This window comes from Ailuropoda melanoleuca, chromosome X, assembly GCF_002007445.2.
Source record: "Ailuropoda melanoleuca isolate Jingjing chromosome X, ASM200744v2, whole genome shotgun sequence".
Taxonomy (NCBI): domain Eukaryota; kingdom Metazoa; phylum Chordata; class Mammalia; order Carnivora; family Ursidae; genus Ailuropoda; species Ailuropoda melanoleuca.
Genome location: NC_048238.1, coordinates 37,893,754 through 37,921,489, shown reverse-complemented (window position 1 = coordinate 37,921,489; position 27,736 = coordinate 37,893,754). Strand labels below are relative to the sequence as shown.

The following is a 27,736-nucleotide window of genomic DNA, read 5'->3' as shown; positions in this document are numbered from 1 at the left end:
CTGCGTATCCTAAGTATTTTTCTTACTGCTGTATAGTTTTCGAAAACATCATACTAGTGCCTTCATAATATTCCACAGAGTACAAAGATGTGCCATAATTCACCAAACCCTTCCCTTTCTGTTAACTTTTTAGGCTCCCTCACTCGAGTTTTTTTCTATTTAAAAAAAAAAAAAACGCAAAGAACATCTCTGCACATATGTTTCTCCATATTTTGGTTTGTTTCTTTGGGCTACATGCCCAGAAATGGAGTTCCTGAGAAGAAGTATAGGAATTTAAAAATGGCTCCTCATAGCACCACATTGCCCTAGAAGAACTGTAGTAGTTTAAAATCCCATCCGTGATGAATAATCCCACCAGGCCCATATTATGGGAGAAACAAAACTGCTGCCTCATTTTAATTCACTCTCATCTGATAATTTCTTAGAGCAAACATTTTTCTTTTCTTTATTGACCCTCTGGTGAATTTTAAGTCCTTTTTTTCATCTTTTTTTAGGGTCTTTTAAAAGTTAAGTAATATTTTTATAAAATAAACTGTCACGTTTAGGTTTTTTTGTTAGTATGTTTATTTTTTACTCACATTTTATTCTGTTGCGCTTATAACTTGTTTTTATACTCAAGTCTTAATTTTTTTCTTTCATAATTTTCTTTTTCTCCTAAGCCTAGAGTGGTCATCCTCCCTTTCAAGGGTTTGACACACACACACACACACACACACCTGGGGGGGGGTGAGTACAGGGTAACAAAAACAAATTTTTTATATGTAAGCTGATAATCCATCTGGTATGTGTTTGGGGTTATACTTTCTTTTAGGTTGGGATATACTTGATGCTATTCCAAGTTAGTACTTTTTTCACTTATTGATATGTGATTCCTTTTTCATGTGTTAAATTCCTCTATGTGGGGCGCCTGGGTGGCTCAGTTGGTTAAGCATCTGCCTTCAGCTCAGATCGTGATCCCAGGGTTCTGGGGACCAAGTCCCTCATCATGCTCCCTGCTCAGCAGGGAGTCTGCTTCTCCCTCTCCTTTTTTTTTTTTTTTAAAGATTTTATTTATTTATTTGACAGAGACAGCCAGCGAGAGAGGGAACACAAGCAAGGGGAGTGGGAGAGGAAGAAGCAGGCTCCTAGTGGAGGAGCCTGACGTGGGGCTCGATCCCAGAATGCTGGGATCACGCCCTGAGCTGAAAGCAGACACTTAACAACTGCGCCACCCAGGCGCCCCTGCTTCTCCCCTCCTTCTCCCCCTGCCGCTCCCCCTGCTTGTGTTCTCTCTCTCAAATAAATGAATAAAATCTTTAAAAAAAAATTCCTGTATGTAATAGAGTCTATTTCCATACTATTTTTCTTTTTCATGTACTATTAAGATTCTTGTTATTGTGGCATTGTACTATTTTAATAATTGAAGCATTAAATTATAGTAAGGTATAAAATCTGGGAGAGTTAGGTCCCTTCCATTGCCCTTAATTTTTATAATTTTCTTTAATAGGCAGACTTGTTGATTTCATCAGCTGGACATAGAATTATCTTTTTCAAATTCCTCCAAAATACCAATGAACTTAAAATGTGTTATTTTAGTCTACTTATCCAGAATATAGTCCACCTATTCGTCAAGTTCATCTGTATTTTTGAGTAAGTGTTTTTAGGCTTTTATTTGGGTCACAGAGTTTTCATTAAAACTATTTTTAAGTGTTTTGTAATTTTTTATTCTATTGAGAACATACTTTTCCCTCCCACCATATTTTCAGCTGGTTATTGCTAGTACATGAGACTATTTTTTATTACATTAAAAAAAAATTTAAGTAGACTCCATGCCCAGCGTGGAGCCCGAGGTGGGGCTTGAACTCACCACCCTGAGATCAAGACCTGAGCTGAGATCAAGAGTCGGGCGCTTAACCAACTGTGCCACGTAGGCACCCCTAAGAATATTTTTTTTAAAGAACTTTTTTTTTTTAATTTTATTTATTTATTTGACAGAGATAGAGACAGCCAGCGAGAGAGGGAACACAAGCAGGGCAGTGGGAGAGGAAGAAGCAGGCTCATAGCGGAGGGGCCTGATGTGGGGCTCGATCCCATAATGCCAGGATCACGCCCTGAGCCGAAGGCAGCCGCTTAACCGCTGTGCAACCCAGGGCCCCAAGAATATTTTTGATTCATTTGTATTTATGCTGAAATCTTTTATTTATTCTTAGTTACTCAGCCTTTGCTTATGCCATTATTTTATCAGCCTATAATACTTTTGTCTCTTTCTTGCTAGTATTTTTATTTCATACCTTCTGACACTGTCCAGAACACCTCAAAACGGTATTAAATAATGTTGTCAGTAGGGGCATTTTTGTTCCATTCCTGATTGTAGTGGATGCATAGTTTACCTAACTGTAATGCTGTTCTAGAGCCAATGATTTCGGTCTTGTTAAGGAATTACTCTTGTATTTTAAAATGGATGGGGTAGGAAAATGCGTGCTTTGTGCAGGTGGCTTGTAACTGTTGCAGAACTATTGAATTCCGTTTGCTTGTATTTTAAATCATAAGTAGTGAAATTGTCTGGAAGCAGCCTTGCACACTCCTATCACTTGGGGAGCTTTCAAAATCGGTAATGCTTGGGCCTGCTCTGAAAGATGCTGATTTCATTGTGTTTGGGTATGTGTGTGTGGGTGTGGATGTGGGCCAAGCAACAGGAGTTTAAAAAGCTCTGTAGGTGATTTGCATGTGCAGTGGACGTGAGGACTACTACTCCGTAGTTGACTTTGTAATGATATGTCTATCAGGCATTGGAATTCACTTTGCGGCTTTCCATCTGTTTTGGTATCCGGGGGAGTTATGTGATGGGGTAATTTTCTTTTCCTTGAAAGTTCGAAAGAATCCATTAGTAAATCATCCTGGTTGGAGCTTTTTGTTGGGACAACTCTTTGGTAATTTTTTGCACTTCTTATTTGGTTATAGTTCATTCGTTGTGATTTAACAATTCACAGTTCTTACAAAAATCACTTATTTAATTGGGGTTTTAAAGGTTATTTTCATAAAAGTTTGCATGATGTATTAAGATTTATATCTTATAATTTAACATTTTTATGTTATGCCATATCTCATTTCTGACTTTATACTTCCTTGATTATCTTTACTAGAATTTCATCTATTTTATTTATTAAAGAAACTCTCAGATGTATTTATTGCAGTTGTTTTTTTTTCCTTTCAAATTCTTCTGTTTATGATCTTACCCTTTTTGCTTTCTACTTGTTTTCCTTATGACAAATTTTTACACTTCCAAAAAGTTTTGCTCGATTCATTGCTCACGGAGTCAAAAACTCTTGACTACATTTCAGAATTACCTGGGTTGCTTTTATTTATTTATTTTATTTATTTATTTTTTTTTAAAAGATTTTATTTATTTATTTGACAGAGGTAGAGACAGCCAGCGAGAGAGGGAACACAAGCAGGGGGAGTGGGAGAGGAAGAAGCAGGCTCACAGCAGAGGAGCCTGATGTGGGGCTCGATCCCATAACGCCGGGATCACGCCCTGAGCCGAAGACAGACGCTTAACCGCTGTGCCACCCAGGCGCCCCCTGGGTTGCTTTTAAAAAATACTAATGATGTGGTCCAGGAGAGAAGGGTCATCTTCGGTGGAAAAAAGGTGTTTTTATTTTATTTATTTATTTATTTATTTATTTGACAGAGAGAGACACAGCCAGCGAGAGAGGGAACACAAGCATGGGGAGTGGGAGAGGAAGAAGCAGGATCCCAGCAAAGCAGGGAGCCTGATGCGGGGCTCAATCCCAGGACCCTGGGATCATTCCCTGGGCTGAAGGCAGATGCTTAACGACTGAGCCACCCAGGCCAGGCGCCCCAAAAAGGTGTTTTTATTAAAGCACGGGGACAGGACCTGTGGGCAGGAAAAGCTGCACTGGGATTGGGGAGAGCAATGGATGATCTGCTTTTAAGTTGGGGGGTGGGGGCAGAGAAAAAGGATGTTTCCGAAAGGATTTTCCTATGTTAGAGAAGACTTACAAGATCCTGGAGGTCTGGCTGTTGTCAAGCTAAGGTTGCTTTTCGCGTGTAGCAAAGCATTAACGTTAAGGCAGTTGTGAGCTCCTGGAGGAATGTCACACTCTGCCTGTCTCAAGTAATTTTCAGTAGGCTGCAAGTTACGAGGAAATTTAATTTGATCTACATTTCTTTTGCCTTTGTTCTCCTCATCATTACCCGCCCCCAAGATTGTGATTTAATTTATTTAGGCTTGGGTCTGGTCGTCTTCTTTTTCTTTCTTTCTTTTTTTTTTTTAAGTTTCTGATTTGATCTACTTAAGCTTGGGTCTGGTTTGTTTGTTCTTCTTTCTTTTTCTTTCTCTTTCTTTCTCTGTTTCTCTCTCTCTTTCTTCCTTTTTTTCTTTTTTGCTAATTTCATATTGCAGAGCCAAGGCTGAGAATAGCTGAGTTAGAACATCGAACTGAATAAGCTCTCTTTAAGTTCTTTTATGTAATAATCTAAACCCAGTAATTCGCCCAAGATGATGGATTTACCTAAATTTTATAGGTTTGCATGTCTTTAAATTTTATTAGATCTACCATACTTTTTTTTTTGTATTTTAAAATTTACCTCTAGCACAATAATTATTAGGAGTGAGAATTTTTGTTTATAGTCACATGATACATTTCTAGCTGTACTTGTGATTCATGACTAGAACTTATATAATTTCTATATGTTCGGTTTATCAGAATTTTTTGTAAATTAGTGTATGTAGGGAAGGAAAAATCATTATCCCTTTACCCTTCTAGATGCTCGAGCTAAGATGCCCCTATAATACAGTACAGAAAAAACAAGAAAAAACCAAAAAGTAGTTTAGTAACCTGTATACCTCCTGTGTACATGGGAGAGACCCAGGAAAACTGAGTAACTGCCACAAATGGCCCAAACTAGCAGCTTAAATACCATCTCCAGCTAAAGACCAAAGAGGATGTTGGGGGCGGGGAGCCAGTTTGGGGGGGGCGGTTATCAGGCAAAGCACAGTAAGCAAGGGTAGGGTTGTTATGCAGACTGAAGTCCCTGCAAATAGGTCATTTTAGGTGGATTTCAGAGCAGGTCTGCTTGCTTTCTTTCTTTTTTTCTTTCTTTCTTTCAGATTTTATTTATTTATTTGAGAGCTGTTTCTTAAAAAGAGTCCGTTTAATGAAAATCTTAGGCCAGGGGCGCCTGGGTGGCACAGCGGTTAAGCGTCTGCCTTCGGCTCAGGGCGAGATCCNGGGGTGTCATATTCCGTTTCCCTTCACACATGATAAATTTCTATAAATATCCCATTGTCATTTAAGAGGGAGCCATCCTTTATATGTAATACCAGATTTCTTAATTCTAAGACTCTGTGATCATAAAAGAATTCACTGGCTTAATCACAGCTTTTTTTTCAGGAAGAATAAATACCACCACATTCAATGTACAGAATTTGTATTGTCTGCTAACGTATAACAGCTATGCGTTTATCCGGACTATTATATACCTTCTTCTTTAGGACCCCACGATTTGTCTGAGCCTTTTTCATCAAATAGAACCTAAGCATTTTCAACTTAGACTAGTGATGCTGGTCTCTTTATAGACTGTTGAGCGTTATTGAACATTACTGGTGTTTCATTTCTTTCCTGACGGCTTCTCTCAAAATTCAGCTGTAAATTTTTGACACTTAGATGTTGAGTTTCTGAGTAATACAGACTTTATGACTCATGCATTGGTCACATCAACCTCACCATCTTTAAAAATTCTCTGATTTATTAAGAGAGATTCGGCTTCGGCTTTTGCCTTTGGCTTTTGCATCTGGCCGCCTGCAATGGACAGTCTTCTCCACACAATTATTTTGTGTGTCAGTGCTGCATCAGACAATAGTCATTTTGAAAACAATTTAAGTGGAAATTAGGATTCCAAATCAACGTTAAAATCCAGCTATTTGGGATATGCAGTGCAAAGTGAAGAGCTCAATTGACAGGGAAATCGGATTAACTCTTTCCCCACCAGGTGAAATTCACACTTTGCATCAAGTTACAACTAGGTGCCCATCCCTCTGAAGGACACCCCTGGCTGCTTTGACCTCCTTTTGCCTTTAATTGTAAGGAGATCCTGATTTCTGAAATCTTAACATTTAAAAAACATTTAAAATGTTGCCTTTATAATGAAGAAATGCCATGTATCTATTATTTAAAACGAATTGATTTCAGATTTTATATCCTCTAGGCTAGCATCAAACATTCAAATTGCCTGGGGGGCTCAGACAGGTAACCTTGTATAATACAGTAGGGCTTGCTGAAGTCTGTGGGGAGCTGACGATCACATGCCCTGCCAAATATTTACATTCCATTTTCAAGAAAATTACAGCCAATTACATCCTCTAGGACCTTATTTATCTGATCTCTGCTTGACATCACAAATTATGATGAAACCCTGTATCATAATTATGTTTCTATAAATTGTTATTTTTAGCAGTTTTTAATTTTAGATCCTTCTCCCTGGAGTCTCTGGTACCTCATGTTCCTCTGCGATGAGGTGTTTTATCTTCGTGAGATCACTTTTAATCTATTTGGTGTCTCTTCCCTAGTATTCTACTTGGCTACAATTTACCGTTTCCTCTCTTCGTTGTCTGTCTTTCAGTCTCCAGCACTCTGACTTGCTCTCTATCTTTTGTAGGGGAGGAAATGTCCTATTCCCTCTACCTTCTAGGCTCTTAGTCGAGACACCCCTGTTATAAAGAGACAGAGTACCAGGAGAAAAACAAACAAAAGCTTAATAAAGTATACACATGGGGGAGACCCAGGAAAACTGGGTAACTCCCCAAAATGTCCCAAGCCCCTACCTTAAATACCGTAAAAACAAAAGGTGCTGGGAGTGGGGAGTCAGTTATGGGAGGTTTTCAGGAAAGGCACAGTAAATAAGAGTAAAGTTGTTATGCAGCTTTTAAAAAGATTTATTTATTTGAGAGAGAGAGAGAGTACAAGGGGAGTAGGGGGGAGGGGTAGAGGGAGAGAATCTCAAGCCGGCTCCGCGCTGAGTGCAGAGCCCAACCCGGGGCTTGGTCTCACCACCTGTGAAATCATAACCTGGGTTTAAAATCAAGAGTCGGATGCTCAACCAACTGAGCCACCCAGGTGCCCCTGTTACGCAGATTTAAGTTGTTGTCTTCTCCATTGATAGGAGTTTCTAGAGATTTAGGGTCTTCCTTTTCTTCCGGGTACAGAGAGGGTGACACCCTTACAAATGGAGATTTCCTGCATAAATGTAAATGTCTCTTACAGAAGCTTTGTTTTCAGAGCTGTTCCTGTGTTTGCAGTTTGTTTGTTTGTTTGTTTGTTTTTTAAATGACCGGTCTAAAATAATTCTTATGCCAAAGAGGTGTATTTTGGGGTGGCAAATTCTGCTATCCTTCACTTTCATGCTGGAGTCTGGTAGCCCTGTGTTCTCAGGGGACCAGAACATGAAATTTGAGTCTATCCCTCTTCTATTGAAGCCCAGCCTAAAATAACACCTTTTGTTCTCTCTTCCCTTTTATTTAGCATCCTTCATTCTCTTTTAAGGTATTATATGACTGTTAAATATTTAATGATTATGTAAATGACAGTGTTGTCAAATGATCTACGCCAGTTTGCTCATTCACAAATTTATACCAGTGGCATTCAATATATAGAGGTAGGTGAAAGTGATGAATATTCCCTCCATGCTTTCCTATCCAACTATATAAAGCAAAAGAAAAAAAAAAGTTTTAGATTGAATCTAAAGGGCAGAATCTAGGTTCTTTGGCTAGTCTAATAATTAAATTGCCATAAGACAGATTAACAAGAGAAAACCAAATTTAATTATGTACTTATGGGAGCCCCAGAAAGATGTGAAGACTCAGAGCTAGGCAGGCAGGTACTTGAGGCTTGTATATACCATTCAGCACTAAGAAAAAGGGTGTAGGGGTCTGAGACTTCAAAGAGGGAGGAGGAAGACAATTGACAGGGTGAGAAGAGCAAATGTTTGGTAAGCAAATGTTTGCTGTCCCATGCAAGATAAGTCTTTTCTGATACAAAAAGTTTTCTTTGGTAATGGCTTGTTTGCTGGTACAGGGTCCCTATCTAAGTTCTTTGAAGCAGTTAAGAGGGAGGTAAAAAGTTCTTCCGGAGTCTGCTGGGCCCCAGTTGTCTTCATGCCAAAGTGGCATATTCTGCGGGGGGGGGCATATTCTGCTCCCTCTCACTCCCTTTACTGAAAGCTCAGAGAAGCTCCAGCTCTCTTGTCCTTTTAGGCCTTCCAGTATTTTCTTTTTCCTTTCCTTTTTTTAATTCAAATATAGTTCATGTAGAATTTATCATTTTAATATGTCCAACACAATTCACTATCCAACATCTTTTTCTTTTAAAGATTTATTTATTTGAGAGAGAAAGAGAAAGAGAGAGAAAATATGAGTGGGGGAAGGGGCAAGGGGAGAGGGGGAGAGAATCCTCAAGCAGACTCTCAGCTGAGTGAGGATCCTGACACAGGGCTTGATCTCAGGATCCCAAGATCATGACCTAATCCGAAATCAAGAGTTGGATGCTCAACCAAGTGAGCCACTGAGGTGCCCCAACATCTTTGTTTTTAATTGAGGCAAAATTGACATAACATAAAATTAACCATTAGCCATTTTAAAGTGTGCAATTTAGTGCCATCTAGTATATTCACAGTGTTGTGTAACCATCACTTCTAACCAGTTCCAAGACATTTTCATCACCCCAGAAGGAAACCCTATACCCATCCAACAGCATCTTACCAGAAATATTCACTCAACACAAATATGACAGCATTCTAGAAGTGGGTTTAGCTAACCTTCTAACTGGAGGCAGGCCAGATGAATTTTCCAAGAAAGCAACTAAACACAGGACCATTTTGGAATGAAGCCAAAGGTGCCATTTTGAAAGGGAGGACATCTCTGGGTTCACTAGATTCTTAGAACCTGTTCCAGTAAAGACAGTGCCTCGTCAATATTTGTAACTGATCCATTCATTTTGAATACAGTCATTTAACTACAACTCATTTCTAACATCCTTTATGGTAATTAACAAAGTTTCTTGTGTTGATCAAAGATAAACTACTGAGGCATTCTATCAGCCACTTCTGGAGGGTGAGCTTCTGATAGAAATTTGCTACTCCTGGAGCACATATTCCTAATTAGGGTAACTGACCACTCCCAGAGGGTAGATTGTACCTAACAGACTGACTCATATATATCATATTGTCCATGTTGGATTATCATAGTATTACATCATATACACCACTGACTTTTGCAACTCTAATTGTAAAAATTGATTTAAAAAATGAGAGCAGAGGAAATATTAAAATGGAGCTTTCAAGGAGCATGTGTCCCAGGGCAAACTTGAAAGTGTGATCTGGTGGTTATGTTGAGAGTGATTCCAGTGGGTAAGGATGCGTATTATTCGTACAACATGGCACCTAAGCCTAAGAAGCTATTTCAACTGGTCCTCAACTGAAGAGGCAGTAGTTTTCTGCTTCAACGTGGAAAAAAATGGGCTGTGTTATACTTACTGAGAGGCCCAGTTATCCATAATGGTTAAAGAATTTTCAAGGGTGTTTTTGATGATCTCTGATTTTTGCTGTAATTTATTTTATTTTTTTTAACCGATTTATTTATTTGAGAGAGAGAGAGAGAGAGAGAAAGGGCATGAGCAGGGGGAGGGGGAGAGGGAGAGGGAGAGAAGCAGACTCCCTGTTGAGTGCGGAGCCCGACGTGGGGCTCAACGTGGGGCTCAACATGGGGCTCAGTCTCCCTGAGCCTGGAATCATGACCTGAGCCAAAATCAAGAGTCGGACTCAACCTGCTGAGCGCCCCTGATTTTTACCGTAATTACCTCTGCCACCTGAGTCCCTCTCCAACACTCCCCTCCCCCCAGCACATACACAATGGAAGAGGAGACTGGTCGACATGAAGCTTGGCTCTTTGAAGTTCCTGAAGTTTAAGGTGGGCTCTCCAGTGCCCTGGAAGAATTTCAGATCTGGCTACTGCAAGAATATTCAGAAAGAATATTATCTTGTCTATACAGCAGCGCCCATCCCCCCATCCGTGGGGTGTATGTTCCAAAACCCCCAGTGGGCACCTGACACCACAGGTAATACTGAACCCTATATATACTGTTTTTTACCTACGCGTGCGTACCTATGATGAAGTTTAATTCGTAAACTAAGCATGGTAAGAGATTAATAACAATAAGTAATAATAGAACCATTATAACAATATGCCATAATAAGTTACGTGAACGTGGTCTGTCCCTCAAAATATCTTATCCTACTGTACTCACCCTTCTTCTTGTGATGGTGGGAGATGATAAAAGGCTTATGTAATGAGATGAAGTGAGGTGGATGGTGTAAGCATTGTGACGTAGTGGTAGGCTCCTGCCGACCTGAACACACGACAGAAGGGGGATCATCTGCTTCTGGACCCCACTGACTGCGGGTAACTGAAAGGGCAGAACACAAAAGCGTGGCTGAGGGGGAGCCCACTGTCACCTACGTCTAGAATCCCATTGTGACATTCCAAAGCCAGAGACTAGTTCAGTTTTTAGTAGAACTGAATGATGGATTTGTGGCTCGAATATCATTTCCTTATTCTAACCAGACGGTGATGCAAATATAATCTTTATATATGGTAACTTAGATTGTATGTCTGTTCTCAGAGCTGATGTGTAGAATGTCTTTGTAAAAATCTCGACTTCTTGCTTTTACATTAACAAGTGTGCAGGCAGTAGCTGTATTGGTTCTGAGTTCGCTGAAATTCTTTTGTTTCTTAGTTTCTAATTATGATCCCAACAGGTATTATCTTTCGATGCCTATTTAGAAGATGAAGTGCCTGATAAACGCCAAGAAAACTACAGAATAAGATGCTATAAAATCTACTTCTACCTTGAAGATGACACAATTCAAGTAAACGAACCAGAGTTGAAAAATAGTGGAATGCCTCAAGGTACCTGTTTAAAGCAGAGTTGTGCTTCTCTTCTCACGCCTACCTTTATATACTGTCTCTCTAGCTTTTTAAAAGCTGCCGTGTACTGCTTAGGTGTCTAACTTGTTGGTGACAGTGGGCATAAACATGCTGGTAGCTTGTAGTCGTTGATGGTGACTTATCCGCTTCCTACCCCCCACACCTCACCACGGGCCATCTCACTCAACTCTTGTATGGCATACTCGTTTTCTGTCAGGCGTTGCTCTACAATGAGCAAACTCTCCTGTCTCTGGTCTTTTCCTGCGACCATATTACAGCCTTCACAACACTTTCCGGAGAAGAGAGGAGACCGTTGTCCACTGCCCCTTCCAGATTGCTATTCTCTCTTCTTTCTCGAATTTGCTGCCATTTGCTTCAGCCACCCTATCTCCTCCTCCTCATACCTGTTCACTAGAGACTTTGCTGGTTCTTCAGCAGAGGGTCATTGCTCCTTTACCCGCTGTGTGCCGATCTCCTTATCCAGAGTCCATTTCAGCCAGACAAGAGTTAACTCTGTGACATGGGCACCAGAGAAGCTAATCCTAAATTTCGTTACTAGAGGTAGGGTGGAGATCGAAAGAGATGACTGATTTCTTCTGTTTGTGCTATGAGTCCTCCTCTTGGGACAATGCTGAGATCTGAATGTGTTCAGGTGTTTAAAGGACTGAAAATTTTTCGTGTGTAAGGCAGAAGAGTGAAAGGGGATGTTTGTCCCTAAAGGGAAGACTCCGATGTGCCTGGTAAATGTCTTCAGGGACCTGAAGGGCTGCCACGGGGAGGAGGGGTGGCCTAATTTTCTGTGTCCTCAAGGGTAGGACCTAGGGGTCAGAATGTGGGTCGGTAAGAAGAATAATTTCCTGGCAGAGAACTGCCAGAGGTTGTAGTGGATGGTTCTGGATGAGCAAGGGGGTCAGGGTCGGGTGTAGGGGAGGAGAGGGGTGTCTCATATTTGTTTGGTCCTCCGTATAGATGGATGGCCCTGGGGGCAGGTCGTGGGTTATTTTTCACTGATTGCTTAGTGGAGGTATGGTGGGGGAGTCAGGTGTTCGTTTGGTGGTTGGTGTAGATGACCTTTGAAGACCACTTCGAGCCCTCAGGAGCCATGATTCTTAGGCACATTTACTGTCTCTGTCTGTTCTGGAGTCTTACCATCTTCAAGATCTTAGGCTCTGAAATTACCTTCTCCACTATGGTCTCTACTCGTTTGACATTCCCTAGTTGTTCACACCCACCATCCTTGTTCTCCACTCTGCTAGCAAAACATAGCCAGAATCTGTGTCTCTCTGTGCCCTTTGCTACCCTCCTAACCCAAGCTGCCTTTATTTCTTGACTAGGGGAATGGAATAGCTGCCCGATAGGTCTCTCTGCATCCATGTCTGCTCCTCCTACAATCTATTCTCTCCCCCGCAGCCAGAGTATTGTGGGGGGGGGTATTACCTCGATGCAGTGGTGGCCCCCAAAAAGTGTGCCTGTAGGCTTTCCTAGAGGCCACAGAACAGAGCCTCCTGGACCAAATGAAAATGCATCAATCACATGATGTGCTGAAATAATTCCAAATACACAGTGAGAAGCAAGGGGAAAGAAATGGGGGTAAGTTCACACACACAGGACAAAGTACAAGTGGGTGGAAGGATGACTCTGCCTGAATCCAGGGGTAGGCAGTGGTCCTGTCTGTCTTTGCTGTGTCAGCCTTTCCTGCCAATAGTGTGGTTTGGAGACCAGAGTTGAAGTTCAAGCAAGGAGGACCCCAGACAGAGGGGACCTTGGGCTATTGGCACACACTCTGTTGGAGAGACAAGGGGATAAGTGGGTCTGGCCACAGCTGTAGCTCACCAGTAAGCCTGCTGAATAGTCATGGGTTTTATTTGTTTCTTGGGGAAAGGACACATGGGGCCAGAATGGGTGTCACCAACGAATGAGTGGCCGAATTAAGGCCTCATGAATATTGGATACTCATGAATATTTACTGTTCGTGTATATTTAGTGCATCATGAATATTTAGAGCCCAGGTGCCTCATATATATTTAATACATATGGAAAATTAATTATCTCCTGGTTCTTCTATCCCTTTCTTTATATGTATTTCCTATCTACTTATTGTTGTTTAATACATCTTAGGATTTTCTGCCAATTGTTGAATAACCTTTTTTCCTTGCTAACTACTTAGCTGGGGCCATTGCTTCCACAAAGGCCATCTTGGTCACCCAAGATACCACAATGGGTTCTATGGGGAGAAACAGATGAATTTGGGGATCGTGGGCCTGTGAGTATAAGATTGTGATGAGGCAGTATGCAGAGGACTTCCTTCAGTGCTCATGAGATTGAGGTTTTCTTAGCACATAGCTCCACTGTGTCTGGATCATGAATTTGGGGCCAGTCAGCATTGCCAAGAAGTATCTGTTGAATGTCTACTCTGTACCAGGCACTGTGCTGGATTTTGGGAGAATGGACAAAAGTAAGAAGACCTCCATCTCATAGAGCTTGTGGGCAAGCAGGTTGGAGAGGGAAGGGAGCAAGGCCACTAGCCCAAGAATTTTGCAATTGTTCCAGTTAGAACAAATCAGGACAATGATGGTAGGAATAGAAAACAGGGGAAAGACTTCAGAGACATTTGGTTGGCAGACCTGATAAGCCTTGACCAACAATTAAATATAGAGAATGAGGAAGGGGAATATCTAATGAGAAAGTGTCTACTTTATCATTATCTCATGTAATCCCCCAATGACCATCTAAAGTAGGTCATTGTCAGCCTTTACAGAAAAAGAAAGGGGCTTAGAGAGGTAAATTGCTTCATCTGAATCTTAACTGGTTGCCTCAGAGCTCACTCTGTGGTTGAAAAGATGGTGATGTATTTGTAAAACCCGGAAGCATGGAGCAGGGAGCAACACTGGCGAGTGGGGGGGGTATGTTTGTTTTAACACATGAGGCCTTTGAACGTGGGTTGGGACATCTGTATGGTGATGCCTACCAGGCAGGTAGAATCTTGGGATGTGTTTTCAGGAAGAAAGTCAAGACTGAAGATGTAGACTGGGAATCAAGGGTGCCCAGATCATGAACAGAATCATTTGGCTTATTCTGCCACGTTGGAAGAGAGGCACCGTTGAGGTGGTGAGAAAAGGAAGAAGATGGGATTTAGCGTCTGTCCTTGGTTTTACTAGTGGAAGGAGAAAGTGAGGATTGGTGTGAGGAGATGAAACGAGCTGTCCTCATTATTCTTTGTGCTCTGATGTACTATCCACTCCTGGGTCTTTTTCTTTGGATGGAAGTATGACACTTTGTAAAGGAACAAGAAGTCTTCAGACTTTTTAGGGTAATTTTTTAAAAGATATATTTATTTGAGAGAGAGAAGAGTGCACACATGGGTAGAGGGCTGCCTGGGTGGCTCAGTCAGTTAAGCGTCTGCCTTCGGCTCATGGGATCGAGCCCCACATCGGGCTCTCTGCTCAGTAGGGAGCCTACTTCTCCTTCTCCCTCGGCCTGCCCCTCCTCCTGCTTGTGCTCTCTCTCTCTCTCTCTCTGTCAAATAGATAAATAAAATCTTTAAAAAAAAAGAGCAAGAAGCCTCATTAGGGACTATCAGAGTAAAGCATTTAAGTGAACATAAATATGATAAAATTTTATAAATATATATTGTTATTAATATTAAAATATTTATAAGAAAATTTGTTTTGCTAAGGCAATACTGGCACTTACATAATTAAACACACTTAGGTAAGAAATGTTCATAGAATTTAAAAGTTGTGAATTTTCTTTCTGTTCAGAAGTAATTCTTATTTTTCAGAACACAAGCAGGGTTGGGGAGGAGCAGCAGGCAGAGGGAGAAGCAGGCTCCCTGCTGAGCAGGGAGCCTGGTGCGGGACTTGATCCCAGGACCCTGGGATCATGACCTGAGCCGAAGACAGATGCCCAACTAACTGAGCCACCCAGGCACCCTTCTTGCTTGTTTTTTGATGACCTTCCTCACATGACACCGAATTTACACAAATGACAGACTGGAGGTCACAGGACATCCTGCACATTTATCAGTGACCTGCATTGTTTTTATTATTAATCCTTTTTAAGTGAAAGCTCATGTTCTTGCAGTTTACTGCCCCCTGTCTAGTGAGTCTTTAGTTGTAATAAACTATCCAAGAGGAAAAATGAAATGCAACCTCTATGAGGATCTTGGAAAGGCATTTATAAGACTTTTCAATTCTCCCAGCCTCTTGATTTCAGATCTCGCATCGGCAGGTTCCAAACGCAAACTGAAGTTAGTCATAGTGATTTATTTGAAAATAATATTTAGGTGAGTAGGGGGGGATGCGATTCATAAAGACTTGGCGGGGGGGATCCAACTCTGGGTAAAAGATAACTTTAAAGCCTCTTGAAAATTTCAGAATTCCTGATTGGCTCTCTCGGATCAGTTTCCCTGAGGGAAGGCACAGTTCGAGGAATGCGTATGGAATACACGGTCATCACGATATGTAACAAGACTGAATTTGTCAGCGGAGATACCTGGCAGGCTGTAGCAAGTACTGTGGAAAGCCAACACAAATCACCACTCTATCATCAAGCTCTGTTTATTTAGCAAGAAACCGGTCTTTCTTGAAATATTTAATATGATAATTCTTGTTAAGAAAGGTCCGTTCGGACAGAGGATACTTTGGAAAATCATTTAAACCCCTTCTTTAGGCTTTCCTAAATGAAATAATTGGGAAAAAAAGAACAAACAACCTCGGTGGGCCAGTGGCTCAGACCTTGGTGGGACGGGGTAGGGGGCGTTTCTTTCACTTAGGTCTTGAGTGTCCTGGGACTGCTTCTCATGGACCCATGGGCCCAGGGAAGGGGCTAGCGATCATATTTAGGTGACACACACTGATGATGTTCCTGTCACTTCCACAGGGCCTCTGTGTTTTCCCAATGAAATGGGAGGTCAGACACATTTATTCTTTTGTGGAACTGACCGTTCCGAAATTAGCGCACCTGCAGGAATTAGCTTCCTTTTTAGCTGCCTCTCCTATCCTGTGATTTTTGTTTTATTTTGTTTTTAGGGGTGGGGGGGAGCTTGGAATAAGCCAGAAACAAAAGAGGCATGATGCCAAAATAGGCATTCAGTTACATGCAGTTTCTAATCAGAACAACATATTTTTAATGTTCACGAATCCTTGCTGGCAGAGAGCTCTATGTACGTTATAAGTCAAGTCACTGTCGCACTTCAAGGCTTGCTTTTATTTCTTGCCAGAACATCACTCTCTTTTTGGTTGGATATGTCATATGTACAGAATTTGTTGCTGTTCTGTTGGAATGTGGTTAAAACAACGTTACACCAAGCCAAGAATGTCAGAGGTTAATCCCAGTAGTTTTACTTCTGATTGTCTAACGGAATCATTGTTTGTCAAATACTACCGAGTCCAAACTAATCTACGCTAAAGAAAGGCTAATGATGAGAAACCTGCCGTCCATTTCTGGTGAGGGTGACACCAGTTGTTCTCAGCTGGGAGCAGTCATCAGAACCTCATGGCCCACTGCAAGAATTTCTGATTCCACGGGCCTGGGGCCAGATTATAAACTGGCTTCTACTTCCTAGTGGGTCCTTGGTTAAGAACACTGATTATCGCTAGGGACTTGTTTTGGCCCTCCAACATAGTACTTTTTTAATATGTTTTTTATACTCTGATATAATCTATTCAAGCAAATGTAATCACAAAATGCGGCATTCATATGTGATTCATTCATATTGGGCATACACTACATCTTAGTATTGCATCCCATAAAGTGAAGGAGGCATGGTGGTAAGGTTGCCAGATAAAGTACAAGATGCTTAGCTAAATTTGATTCTCAGATAAGCAATGAAGTATTTAGTATGCCCTCAAATATTGCATGGGCCATACTTATACTAAAATTATACACTGTTTCCCTAGACTTCAAATGTAACTGGGCATCCTCTATTTCAGTGGGCTAAATCTGGCAACCCCAGAGGGTGGACCTTGGGGAAGGGATGGTTATTGAATAGAGCAGAGGAGAATTTAAGAGTGGAGGTAGGTCAGTGGGCTGTGAAGACAGGTGTTTGGTGCGTAGTGGCTACTCAATAAATATTTGCTGAAGAAAGGGGAGAAGGGAGGAAAGAAAAAAGGAGAGGAAAAGTAGTAGACAATGTCCATAACACAATGCAGGCATCAGAAATGGTACCGGGTACTTTGATGGATCAGAAGAGGAAATGCCAGTATCCACTAGAGAAGAAGACATTTGAGTGGTAGCTCGAAAGTTCCTCCAGATCAGGATGGAAGATGGAGGCATGAGAGCCAGAAGGAACAGCATGAGATAAAGGGATAAGAAAGTAGTAAGGTGTGGAGTTGGGAGGTATTTGGGAACGAATCCTAGGGTGCATAAAGGAAAATGAGGCAAGAAAGCAGTGATGCAAGAGGACGTTAGAGCACCTAACATGCTGGCATGTGGGGCTCATCTGGTGGCTGGGTTGGGGGGGGGTGCATAGGACTATTCTTTCTTATTATGATGAGGGACGTGGAATTGTAAATTTTGAATTCTTTTGCTGCAAGACAGGTGTCAGGCTATCTATATAGAAAGAGTTGTTCTTATGAAACCAAAACTCCGAAGAGGACCTTTTGTAAAAATACAAATGGAATAGCCATTTTAGCGAAGGAATCATTGTAAACAACAAGAGGAGGAAAAGATACTCTATTGCATCTGATCCCAGTGAAGGGTCTTCATGTTTTTAGGGTACAAACTTAGTAGACACAGTGACAAGTGGCAAGTCCAGTTGAGTATTCATTCACCTAAGAAATATGTGTCCCTAGGCTCGCATGGATCCTAGGTCTGCAGCATTACTAAAATGAACTAAACACACGGAAAATTAAGATAGAGGTAAGAGGTTGGAGTCTTAATTCTGGAAGGTGAATTTCTAAAAACCAAATTTAGGGGTATGAGCAAAGATCTAAAGCAAGTCCCAACTGAATGAAATGAAAATGCATTAAACATAAATGGATATATCATCATTTTGATCTGAACCACAGGGAAATGGTAGAAAGTTAAAGCTTGCCGAGTATAAGCAGATAGCAGGGCCTTTAAAAAGAAAGAGAGGTTTAAAATAGGAAGACCAGGAGGAGCTTAAAAGCGGGTACCCAGTGCCTGGACGTCTGCCCAAATCGTCTTTATGGGGCAATCAAGAAGGCAAATGTTTAAACATTTAAAGGGTAGATATGGTACTTCTGTTCTTGTTTTTCCATTTTGTAGCATCATTTTTATTTATATATTTGATGATCTCAGGTTCTCTTCAGTGTGTGCCAAAGACATGCCATCCTGCCCATTTCTTTGATGTTCCAGAACAAATTCTTGCTGGTGGAATTTCTGCCATTTACCACGGAGGACTGTAAACACAAATATCAATAAATAGAAATTTCTAACCCCCCAAAAGGACACAGTTGAGAGATGCCATGAATACATCATTGAAAGCTCTCAGGGGCAACTGTCCATTTCAAATAGCCCACAGTAGGTGAACGTGGTATTGTGACTTTGGACTTCTTGTTGTTAAAAATTGTCTTGCTTAGTTAGGGCTGCCTTCTCTTTTCAACCCATGAATGGTGACGGTTCTTCTTTGTTAACACAAAGGGCTTCTTGGGCGTCTTCGCAGAACCATCTCTAAGAGAACTGTGGGAGCGTGGATAAGGAAGTGTGTGAGGGTCTGGGATATGCAGGCCTCTAGGGGTGGTGGGGGGTGCAGGGAAGGCCATGGTGTTGGCACTGGAGGGGGTGTTGCTGCAGCAGGCAAGTGGGCCCTCTCCAGAAAATGGCCTTTAGAGGCCGGAGAGGCTATTCTTTTGGAAGAGCAGCTCCATTTTTCTCTTTCTCTTTCTCATGGTGGCTGGCAGCTCTTCTCCCCATTTCTATCCCATTTTGCCTTTACACTCCCTCCTCTCCTTCCCTTAAGTAATGTGTGGCTGTAGTTCAGTGAGATATAGTTCAGTGCAAGCTGTGGTAAGTGCAGGTATTTATTTATTTTGTTAAGCGTTTATTTTTAAGTAACCTTTGCACCCAACATGGGTCTCAAACTCATGACCCCGGGATCAAGAGTCTCGTGCTCTTCCGACTGAGGCAGGCAGACGCCCCAGAAAGTGTTGCTATTTATTTAGAGCTTCAAAACCCAGGTCTGAGATCTTCTGCCATTTGTTAAGAGTGTGACCTTAAGGACATCCTTTAACCACTCTGAACCTTGCTTTTCTCGTCCATAAACTGAATATTTATATTTCGCGAATTATCTGCCTCATGGGATTAGTGAAGATTAAATGAGAAAATGTATATGAAAGCATATCCTAGGGCTCTGATGATGATTCTGATTATTATTATTTGAAAGCTCTGTAGGTGGGCTGCTTCTTTCCACCCAGAAAAACAGAGGATTCTTATTCAAAGTCTTACTGCACGGAAATCAGCACCAACTTGCTTATTTGAATTTTTATAATGAAGTACAACTGCAAGATAGATGGAATTTCTGAACAAGCTCCTGGCTGTTGAATAAATTTTATATATCTTAAAAACTGTCACAATATAAGTATTTTTAAAGAGATATATAATGGTTTCTGAAAATACCTGAAATGCCCATGGTTTTATAGATGTTTAAGTATGCAATTTGTTCTAAATGTCTTATCTTGAATGATTAAATAATTTGCATACTGTTTTCAGTGGCATGAATTAAAGGCTAATTGAAGTATAATTTTTTGCAGTAAAATTATATCATCTTTTATGTAGTACATTTAAAAATATTCCAGGCCAGTTCTAATTTTATAGTTTTATTATTTTAATTTAATGTACCAAGTAATTAAAAATTGCTACAAAGAAAAGAAGATGAAAATGATTTTAGTTCATTTCCCCTGAACAGAGTGAAAAGATGATGAGGAAAAAAATGGAACGGAGCTCAACACAGTTCCTGGTGCATAAAGCTATTCATTAGATGTTCCCTAATGAATAGGAATGAATCATTTCTAAGTATTTCTAGACTTCAGGAAAAGGTGCCATTCTTGGTGCTATAGAAAATAGCAAGATGGCTTGATATCTTTATACTAAAATGCTTCCATACAGAGGTCACACAAGCCCCTTTGACTTGAACCACGAGACCCTCAGTTTGCTCTGCTTACCCTTTCTCTTTTTCCCTTTCCTCTTGGCGTAGATTCTCAGGCCAGAGTCAGTCGCAGTTGTCAAGAGAACATTCTGTGGGTATCTTGCATTTGGGTAGATCTTGCAAAGCAAAGGCACAGCCTGCTCTTTGTTCTGGACTCTCTCTTCAGGGACGTTATATAGCAAACAGCTTTCGAAGACAAAGTGCAGGTCTGCTCATAGCCTTGGAAGATAGAGGTGGTGTCTCCTTCTAGAACAAAGGGAGGACATGCTTACTGTCCGGTCTAATAAAGGTAATGTCTCCGTATGAGACACAAAGCAGGAATGCTTATTGTCCATTTTAAGGTTTGGGTTCCCTAAGCTCAGGGTTCCTCTCCTGTAACGTAACCCACCACGTGGGCAGGAGTGACGTGGACCTTGTTGCGTCATCCCGTGGGAATCGAGGCTCAGGAAACTGGTATAAAACAGGCTGAGATTCTGGCTGCTGTTATTGCAGTGAGTTTCTCTCTTACCAAGGCAGTTTGTGTCTTCCAGCAACATGCATGAAACTGTGGCAGGCTACCTTGTTAGTTTGCAAGTAGGATAAAATCTTACACCCTAAACAATTCTTGACAACAGGTTTCAGCAGTGTTCTGGTAAGTTGGCCGGTACGGTGCGGTGTAGTTGGCACACTCATCTAGGAAGCGAACCCTTTTACCGCCTGTGGCTATGCACCATTTTGGGTGTATCTGGGGACCCTGGGTCTATATTCTCAAGAGCAGAAGTGAAGGGACATCACGGGGTTAGCAGTAAAAGATGGAATGAGATCCAGAACCTTTGGGCCAGCATGCTGTCTAAAACGATGAAGCCTCCACTAACCATCACTTTGTAGGGGTGGCTGGGTGGGGGGAGAAGAGGTCGATGGAGCAAGGAAGATGCCAGGAAGCTTCAGAGCAGCACGAAGTCATTCATGCTTAGAGAAGCTGTAAATCATGGTGTTGGCCTCTACCATACTGAAGCTTATTCGCTAATTTTTTTTTTTTTTTTGAGCCAAGAGGATGCATTTTTGTGAGCACTTCGCTTTGAGGTCTTAGTGCCTTGTTTAATGTGCTCACATTGAGTGCTTGTTCTGGAAAGAGACATGATGGCAGTGTCTGGCCCATCAGGTCACTCTGTTCGTGCCCCTCTTCCTTCCCTAGTCTTTATGGTTTATGAAACCACTTCCCTAGTAGCACTCAGGCAACTTTAATAACATGCAAGGCCGGTCAGTAGCTGTGGACCTCAGAAGTCTCAGCTCCCTCAGGTACCCGCAGAGTTTGAACATATTGCTGCTGCTTCCAGGAGCCAGCCCTTTGGCCACGTCCCTATTGTGGGATGGCATTCAGGGCTGTTATGGAGATGTGCCGTGACCTCGTCCTCCTTAGCCACCCGATGAAACCGTTGTGTTTGATTCCACCCCATAGGGACCTTTATCCGACGTCATCGGATTTCGCTCCCGCCTCCTGATGACGATCAGTTTTATACTATGCATCATTTCAATATTAACATAGACATCGTCTTCTATGGCCGGACATTCAAGATTTATGACTGTGATACGTTCACAAAAAACTTTTTGAAGAAAATCGGAGTCAAAGTAAACCCCCCGGGACAGTGTCCAGAAGATCCTTACATGAAGATGCGGAGAGAGGTAAGGAGTTGAGACGTCCACGAGTTCGTGTCTTCCGAACGAGAATCCGTAAAGGAGAGTCAGTAAAGGGCATCTGCACTCCTGATGCAGATGTGAAAGCTGTTTCGGGGTCGTAGTCACTGGAGTTGTCCTGTTCTCCTTTAGGCTGGAGGGGACTCTTGGTGTTGACCTCAGGGCAGAAAAGCCTCACTTACTGTCCCCCGCCCCCTCTTCTCTCCATGAGGAGTCTCTCTTCCAGACAGTAGGAGTCTTCAGTGAGCTGCCCACACGGGACAAGTTCTAAGAGCCCACGGTTGGCTTTGTGGTCACTGACAGTGCAAGAGTTAGGTCCACTCTTCCCTGGCCTGTCTTTCCCCATTTTGGTTGCCTAACTCTGGGAAAATGTTTGCTTCTGTACTACTGATTTATTGCACCACGCCTTGGGTATACCTTTTTCCTTCTTCCCCAGGACTCCCAGCTCTAGCAATGGTGGCATCAGATGTAGAAGGTTCTAGAGGAGTGGGGAGGGCCATGATGCTGATGTACTCCATTGTAAGGAGATGTTTGTCTTCCAAGTCTGACCCCAGTTAGTATAGGGAGGCAGGAACCAGTGTTAGTAGTAGTATTGTTGTCTTTTTAAAGTTGTCTTTTTTTTTCTTTTTAATGATCCCTTGGCCCAAATTTTTTGTTTTTTACTGAAGAATCTGAACACGCAGAAGGGGAAAGTGTCAGGTGGAAGGTCACATACCTAGCCAGTCTTCTTATTGGGACTTCAACTCCAGTCTTTTGCTGCTTACCCAGAACTTCATTCTTGTCATTTTCTTTTTTGATCGAAGTATGATTAAACAGTAACATACACAGGAAGGAAGCGTGCAGTTGGATGAGTCTTAACAAATACATACGCCCATGTGATCCATGCCCAAATCGAGATACAGAACGTGTCCATCCCCCCGGGAAACTTCCCTCTTGACTTTTTCCGCCGATCAGTCTCTCTTCCACCCAGGGAGAGAGAACCGCTGTTCTCATTTTTATCCCTATAGATCAGTTTAGTCTCATTCCTATTGTTTCTAAAACTTGGAATTAATTTCCTTGCAGAAAGATAATGAGAAATTTAGAATAAAATCCTCCTTTGATTTTGCTTTGCTCTCTTCAAAGCTGCGTGTAGGGTCATTCATCTGTTCCCACCTCCTGGCCCCAGCAGAGTTATCCTTCAGTGTCGTAGGCATGCAGCCCTTCTGAGAAATCTGTATTGTTCCTGGAATATTTAAGGTGAAATTCCTATGGAATTATCCCTGCGTATATTGGCATACGGGCAGATTTGCAGTTCGGGTTTGTTTTTATTTTTTCCAAATGCCCTAGATGACAGAGCCTAGATAAGCATAAAGTCTATACAAGGAGAAGAGAGAACCTAAAAGAATGGATCCATATGAATTACCACCTTTTGCATATGGCTGCACTCATTTGCTAACAGTTGGTATTATACGATAGCGATTATGGATGATGATGCATTATATTAAATACAGAGAGCACTGTGCCATTTCATAGCTTTAGGAAGTAAAAAAAATCTTTTGTGCCAGGAATCGAGAATAAATGCCACGAACAGCCAAGAAATGTTTTAACTAATTTCCTTTCAGGTTGGGAAAATCATTTTCGCATTTATTCCCCCAGGGAGAAAGCTCTTCAATAAATATAGCAATCTGTGGAAAATTAGGAGTTTAATAAGAGGCTTTTATATTGACTTTAATGCATTTACTTCTCCAGTGTTTGCTGCCTTCAAATATAAAGTTAAAATTAAACAATTAAACTGAAAAGAGCCCCAATGGTATATAATCAATAATGCATTTCTTAAAGGCCTTATAATGCCAAAGAAATATTTTTCAGTTAATGAAAGCAGAGGTTCCGTAATTTCATTTCAATATCCAGAATACAGAAGAAGGATAAGACCCTCTGGAAGGCCATGACGTCTCCCCCAGTCTTGGAGTAAGTCTGCCCCTAGACTGCCCTGGACAGTTAGAAAATTTTGGGAATTGACAAATACGATCACATAGCCTGACATGAGACTACTTCTCCCCAGCCAGTGAGCGCTTACTTATATAAGGATCCTGTTTGACTATATCAGATGGCATGGGGGCAGTTTTGCTCCAAGACAGGGCTGAGAACATGCAAATAGAGCCCCACCAGGAAGGCCGTAGAAGGTGGGGTGCCTGGGCTGGGGGACAGAACCCACACAGCGGTTCTGTGCAGCCTGGGAAGTTCTCCATTTGCTCTGCTCTTTTTTCCATGCCCTTCCAGATCCTTGGTATGTAAAGCTTTGCAGTGAAATAAAACTATGGCTATGTTTCTTCCCTTTTACTTTTACAAAAATCTATGTATGAATAAGAAGGATATACAGATATGAAAAGACAAACAGGTTTTTTTGGGGGTTGAGATATAATCATCATGGGCTCAGACGTATAAATCTTAAGTGTACAGATCAACAAGTTTTGGAAAAGGTATGCAGATTAGTAAGTGACACAAAAATCAAGATGTGGACTATTTCCATCACCCCAGAAAGTGCCCTTCTTCCCCTTTCCGGTCAGTCCCCTACCCAGAGAGGCAATTACCGTTCTAATTTCTGTCACCATACATCAGGTTTGTGTGTTCTTAAGAATTTTAAGTGTTGGAGAAAAGCCAGTTTTCAAAGACATCATGGAAGTGTATTTTAGATACTGTTCAATCTTAAAAGCATCCTACTACTTGATTGTTTCTATTTTTAAGGTGCCAACTGTAGGTGTATATACACGTATGTCATTAGTCCGTTGACATTTAAAAGAATCTCCCAGAATAGTCAAGGGGCAGGGTATCTTTCCGTTCTCTGCTTGCTTGCCTCCCAGAAGTGATGATGCACAGCTGCCCTTCTTGACTTTGTTTCTCTTTTCAGACGCTAGACTGCAGGGAGCCCTTACGTCCCTATGAGTCCTTTGACACCCTGAAACAGTTCCTTGAGTACGACAGGAAGGTTTTACGTTTTTTCTGCCTATGGGACGACTCAGCCTCGATGTTTGGGGACCGTCGGGAGCTCATTCTGCATTACTTTCTGTCTGATGATACCGTTGAAGTCAAAGAAGTGATGCTGCACAACTCTGGCCGGGATCCTATGTTCCTCCAGCGGAGAAAGCTCCCCAAGGTGAGCAGTGGACACAGAACCCTGGTCCACGTTTGCCTGTGCGCTCAAAGACTCTCGTCGCTCACTGTCTGGAATGTCAGGACTGGGTATCAGTTACCATGTATTAAGACATGTGTTTAGAAAACCTCCATTTTGTGTGCTCTTATAAGATGCATCTGTGAAAGTACCATAGAGAATATGACAAATTGAGGTAGGAATATTCTGGGTTCAATTAAGGCAAGTCAAGGAAGAAAGCCAAATGCAAGAGAGAGTGCCTATTCATCATAGAGTTCATAATCAGTGTTCTGAACGTAAAAGACTCTCTAGTTAGAATTGCTCGTGGGGCGCCTGGGTGGTGCAGTTGGTTGAGCGTCTGGCTCTTGATTTCGGCTCAGGTCGTGATATTGGGGTCCTCCGCTCAGTGCAGAGTCTGCTTAAGATTCTCTCTCCCTCTATCCCTTGCCAATAAATAAATCAGTCTTAAAAATTGAAAAAAAAATTGCTCATGCCCTTGGGTAGGGCACTGGCCTCTGGCCTCTATAGCCTCCTGAGGAAATTGCATGGTTTTGGTCTGTGTTGGGAATGTACGAACACACACACATGTACACACACACCCCATAAGCATGTGCACAGGAGTGACTCTTAGAAGAGTAGCCACCAGTCACCAACTAGCCACTGGCTCGCGTCAGTGGCAGCTTTTACATTTTGTTTACTATTAAAAGGGAGTTGTGAGGCTGATTTCTACAGGTTTATGGCCATTTGAGAGCTAATGTAACTTGGGTGCAGCAGAAACAAGAGACAGAAGAAGGGTTAGAATTATGGGTCTGCCCCTTAAAAGCCGTGTGGCCTTCAGCAAGTCACTTAACTTCTCTGAGTGTATTTCCCTATCTCTAAAATGCTGTTAACAAGGCCTCCCTCTGGAAATAACTTTAAAAGCTAAATGGGATAATATAGTAAAAAAAAAAAAAAACCCCCCACTAAGAACCTATAAACACTATAAAGACACATAAAAACATGGAGTCCTTTTCATAGCTCTGTGATATGTTTCATTTGTTATTTGAATAAAATATTTTTTAAAAAATATTTTTAAAATTTATTAGAGAGAGAGAGAAAGAGCACACATGCATGCATGAATGGGGGGAGGGGGCAGAGGGAGAGGGAGAAGCAGACTCCCCGCTGAGCAGGGAGCCTGATGTGGGGCTCGATCCCAGGATCCTGGGGTCATGACCTGAGCTGAAGGCAGACCCTTCGCTGACTGAGCCACCCAGGTATCCCTGGATAAAATGTTTTTTAAAGTTCTTCTGACTGTGACTGAGGAGGTTACCGTAACGCTCATTTCTGATACAAACAACCGATGGTTATTCAGTCCTCATGGGAGTCTCTCCCAGATTCTCTGAGCCCACCACCAGAAATCCTGCTGTGTTGCTTGGGCTGGGGGCAGGAGGCAGGATTTGTCCCAGAGGGGGCTCTGGGGTATGCACAGCAGGCAGCCAGGAGGTACCTGGGAAGCCTGTTCTTAGAATGGCTTTGACCGATAACGCTAATTATAAAATAATAATGATGCCCCTGGCATTCGCGGTGTGTCTTGACATCAGTTGCTTCATTTATTCATTCATTCAGCAAATATTTATCAAGTGTCAACTGTGTATCAGCTTTGGGGTTACAGTGAGAAAGAAAATGGATTAAGTCCCGCTTTGCGGAACTTACAGTCTCATCGGGGAGAGAGAAAATAGCAGTAGGTGTTCCCTTGACACTCAAACATCCTTTGAGAAAGCAAGGAATCAGTACTATTATTGCAGTTAGATGACAAAACTGAAGTTCTCAGAAGGTAAATACCTGGCTCAAGTCCTGTAGCTAGTAAGCAGCGAAGAGCCCATTTGCTCCACATGTACCATTTTTTTCTCTGTCACGTGGCTTACTTACACCCCACATCTCATAAATTCAGACTTTTGAACTTGCATTTTATGTCACACGTATCAGGGATGATTCAGATTTCTCATCTCTATGTGATAAACTGATCACTAGCAATTTACATAGGTTAGTTAAGAGATTTCCCGCAGCTCACGCAACTGCTGGGACCACCCCTGGTGCGTGGAACTGAGCACTATCCCAGGTTGCTCCGGGCCACGGTTTCTTGTAGAGGCTGACTGCACTCTGTTGTTCTTGCTGCCTTGCCATGCCACCTCTCTCTCGGCCAGCTAACGCTTTCTGAGCTCAGGACTCGGCAGGATGCTAAGCTGAGTCAAGAAGGCAAGGCATGGTTTCTTCCTCAGGGTGGTTCGTAGTTTAGTGAAGAGAAAAGATGTCCACTGATGAGGCATTTAGAGAACCACAAGGGGTGCTTTAGCTGTGTGGTAGGTGCCATGGAGGTGTGGACTGGGGACAGGCCAGGAGGTTGGGAAGGGTCAGGGGAAGGATGGACCTTCATCAGGGCCTTGAAGGGTGGGTGTGGAAGTATAGGGAGAGGTAGATGGATGGAGTATGATGGCAGAGAAAAACTGTATTTGGGGGAGGATAACTAAATTCCCCTCTACCCTTCTAGGTTCTTGGCTGAAACCATGTCACACACACCCCCCCACCCCTGGTAATAAAAGACAGATTAACCGGAGAAAAACCAACAAATGTTTAATTACCTGCATACCTCCTGTATACGCAGGAGAGACTCAGGAAAACAGAGTAACTCCCTGAAATGGCCCAAGCCACCACCTTAAATACCATCTCCAGCTAAAGATGGAACAAGTAGCCAGGGGAGGGTGGGAAGGAGGCCAGTTATAGGGGGTCACCAAGAAAAGCACAGTAAACAAGAGGAAGGTTGTTTTGAAGATTTAAGTTGTCGTCTTTTCCATTAATCAGAGGTTTT

General features: G+C 42.1%; 1 protein-coding gene across 4 annotated transcripts in view; it reads left to right on the top strand.

Moving 5' to 3' along the window:
• The window catches only part of EFHC2 (EF-hand domain containing 2), a 198,254-nt gene that overhangs the window by 59,794 nt on the left and 110,724 nt on the right, over window positions 1-27,736 (top strand). For all 4 annotated transcript variants that reach the window (XM_034648783.1, XM_034648782.1, XM_034648781.1 and 1 more), the window contains exons 3-5: window positions 10,813-10,963; window positions 21,529-21,752; window positions 24,652-24,897. In XM_034648783.1, coding sequence (XP_034504674.1) covers window positions 10,813-10,963; window positions 21,529-21,752; window positions 24,652-24,897 — 621 coding nt within the window. The remainder of the gene's footprint in view (window positions 1-10,812; window positions 10,964-21,528; window positions 21,753-24,651; window positions 24,898-27,736) is intronic.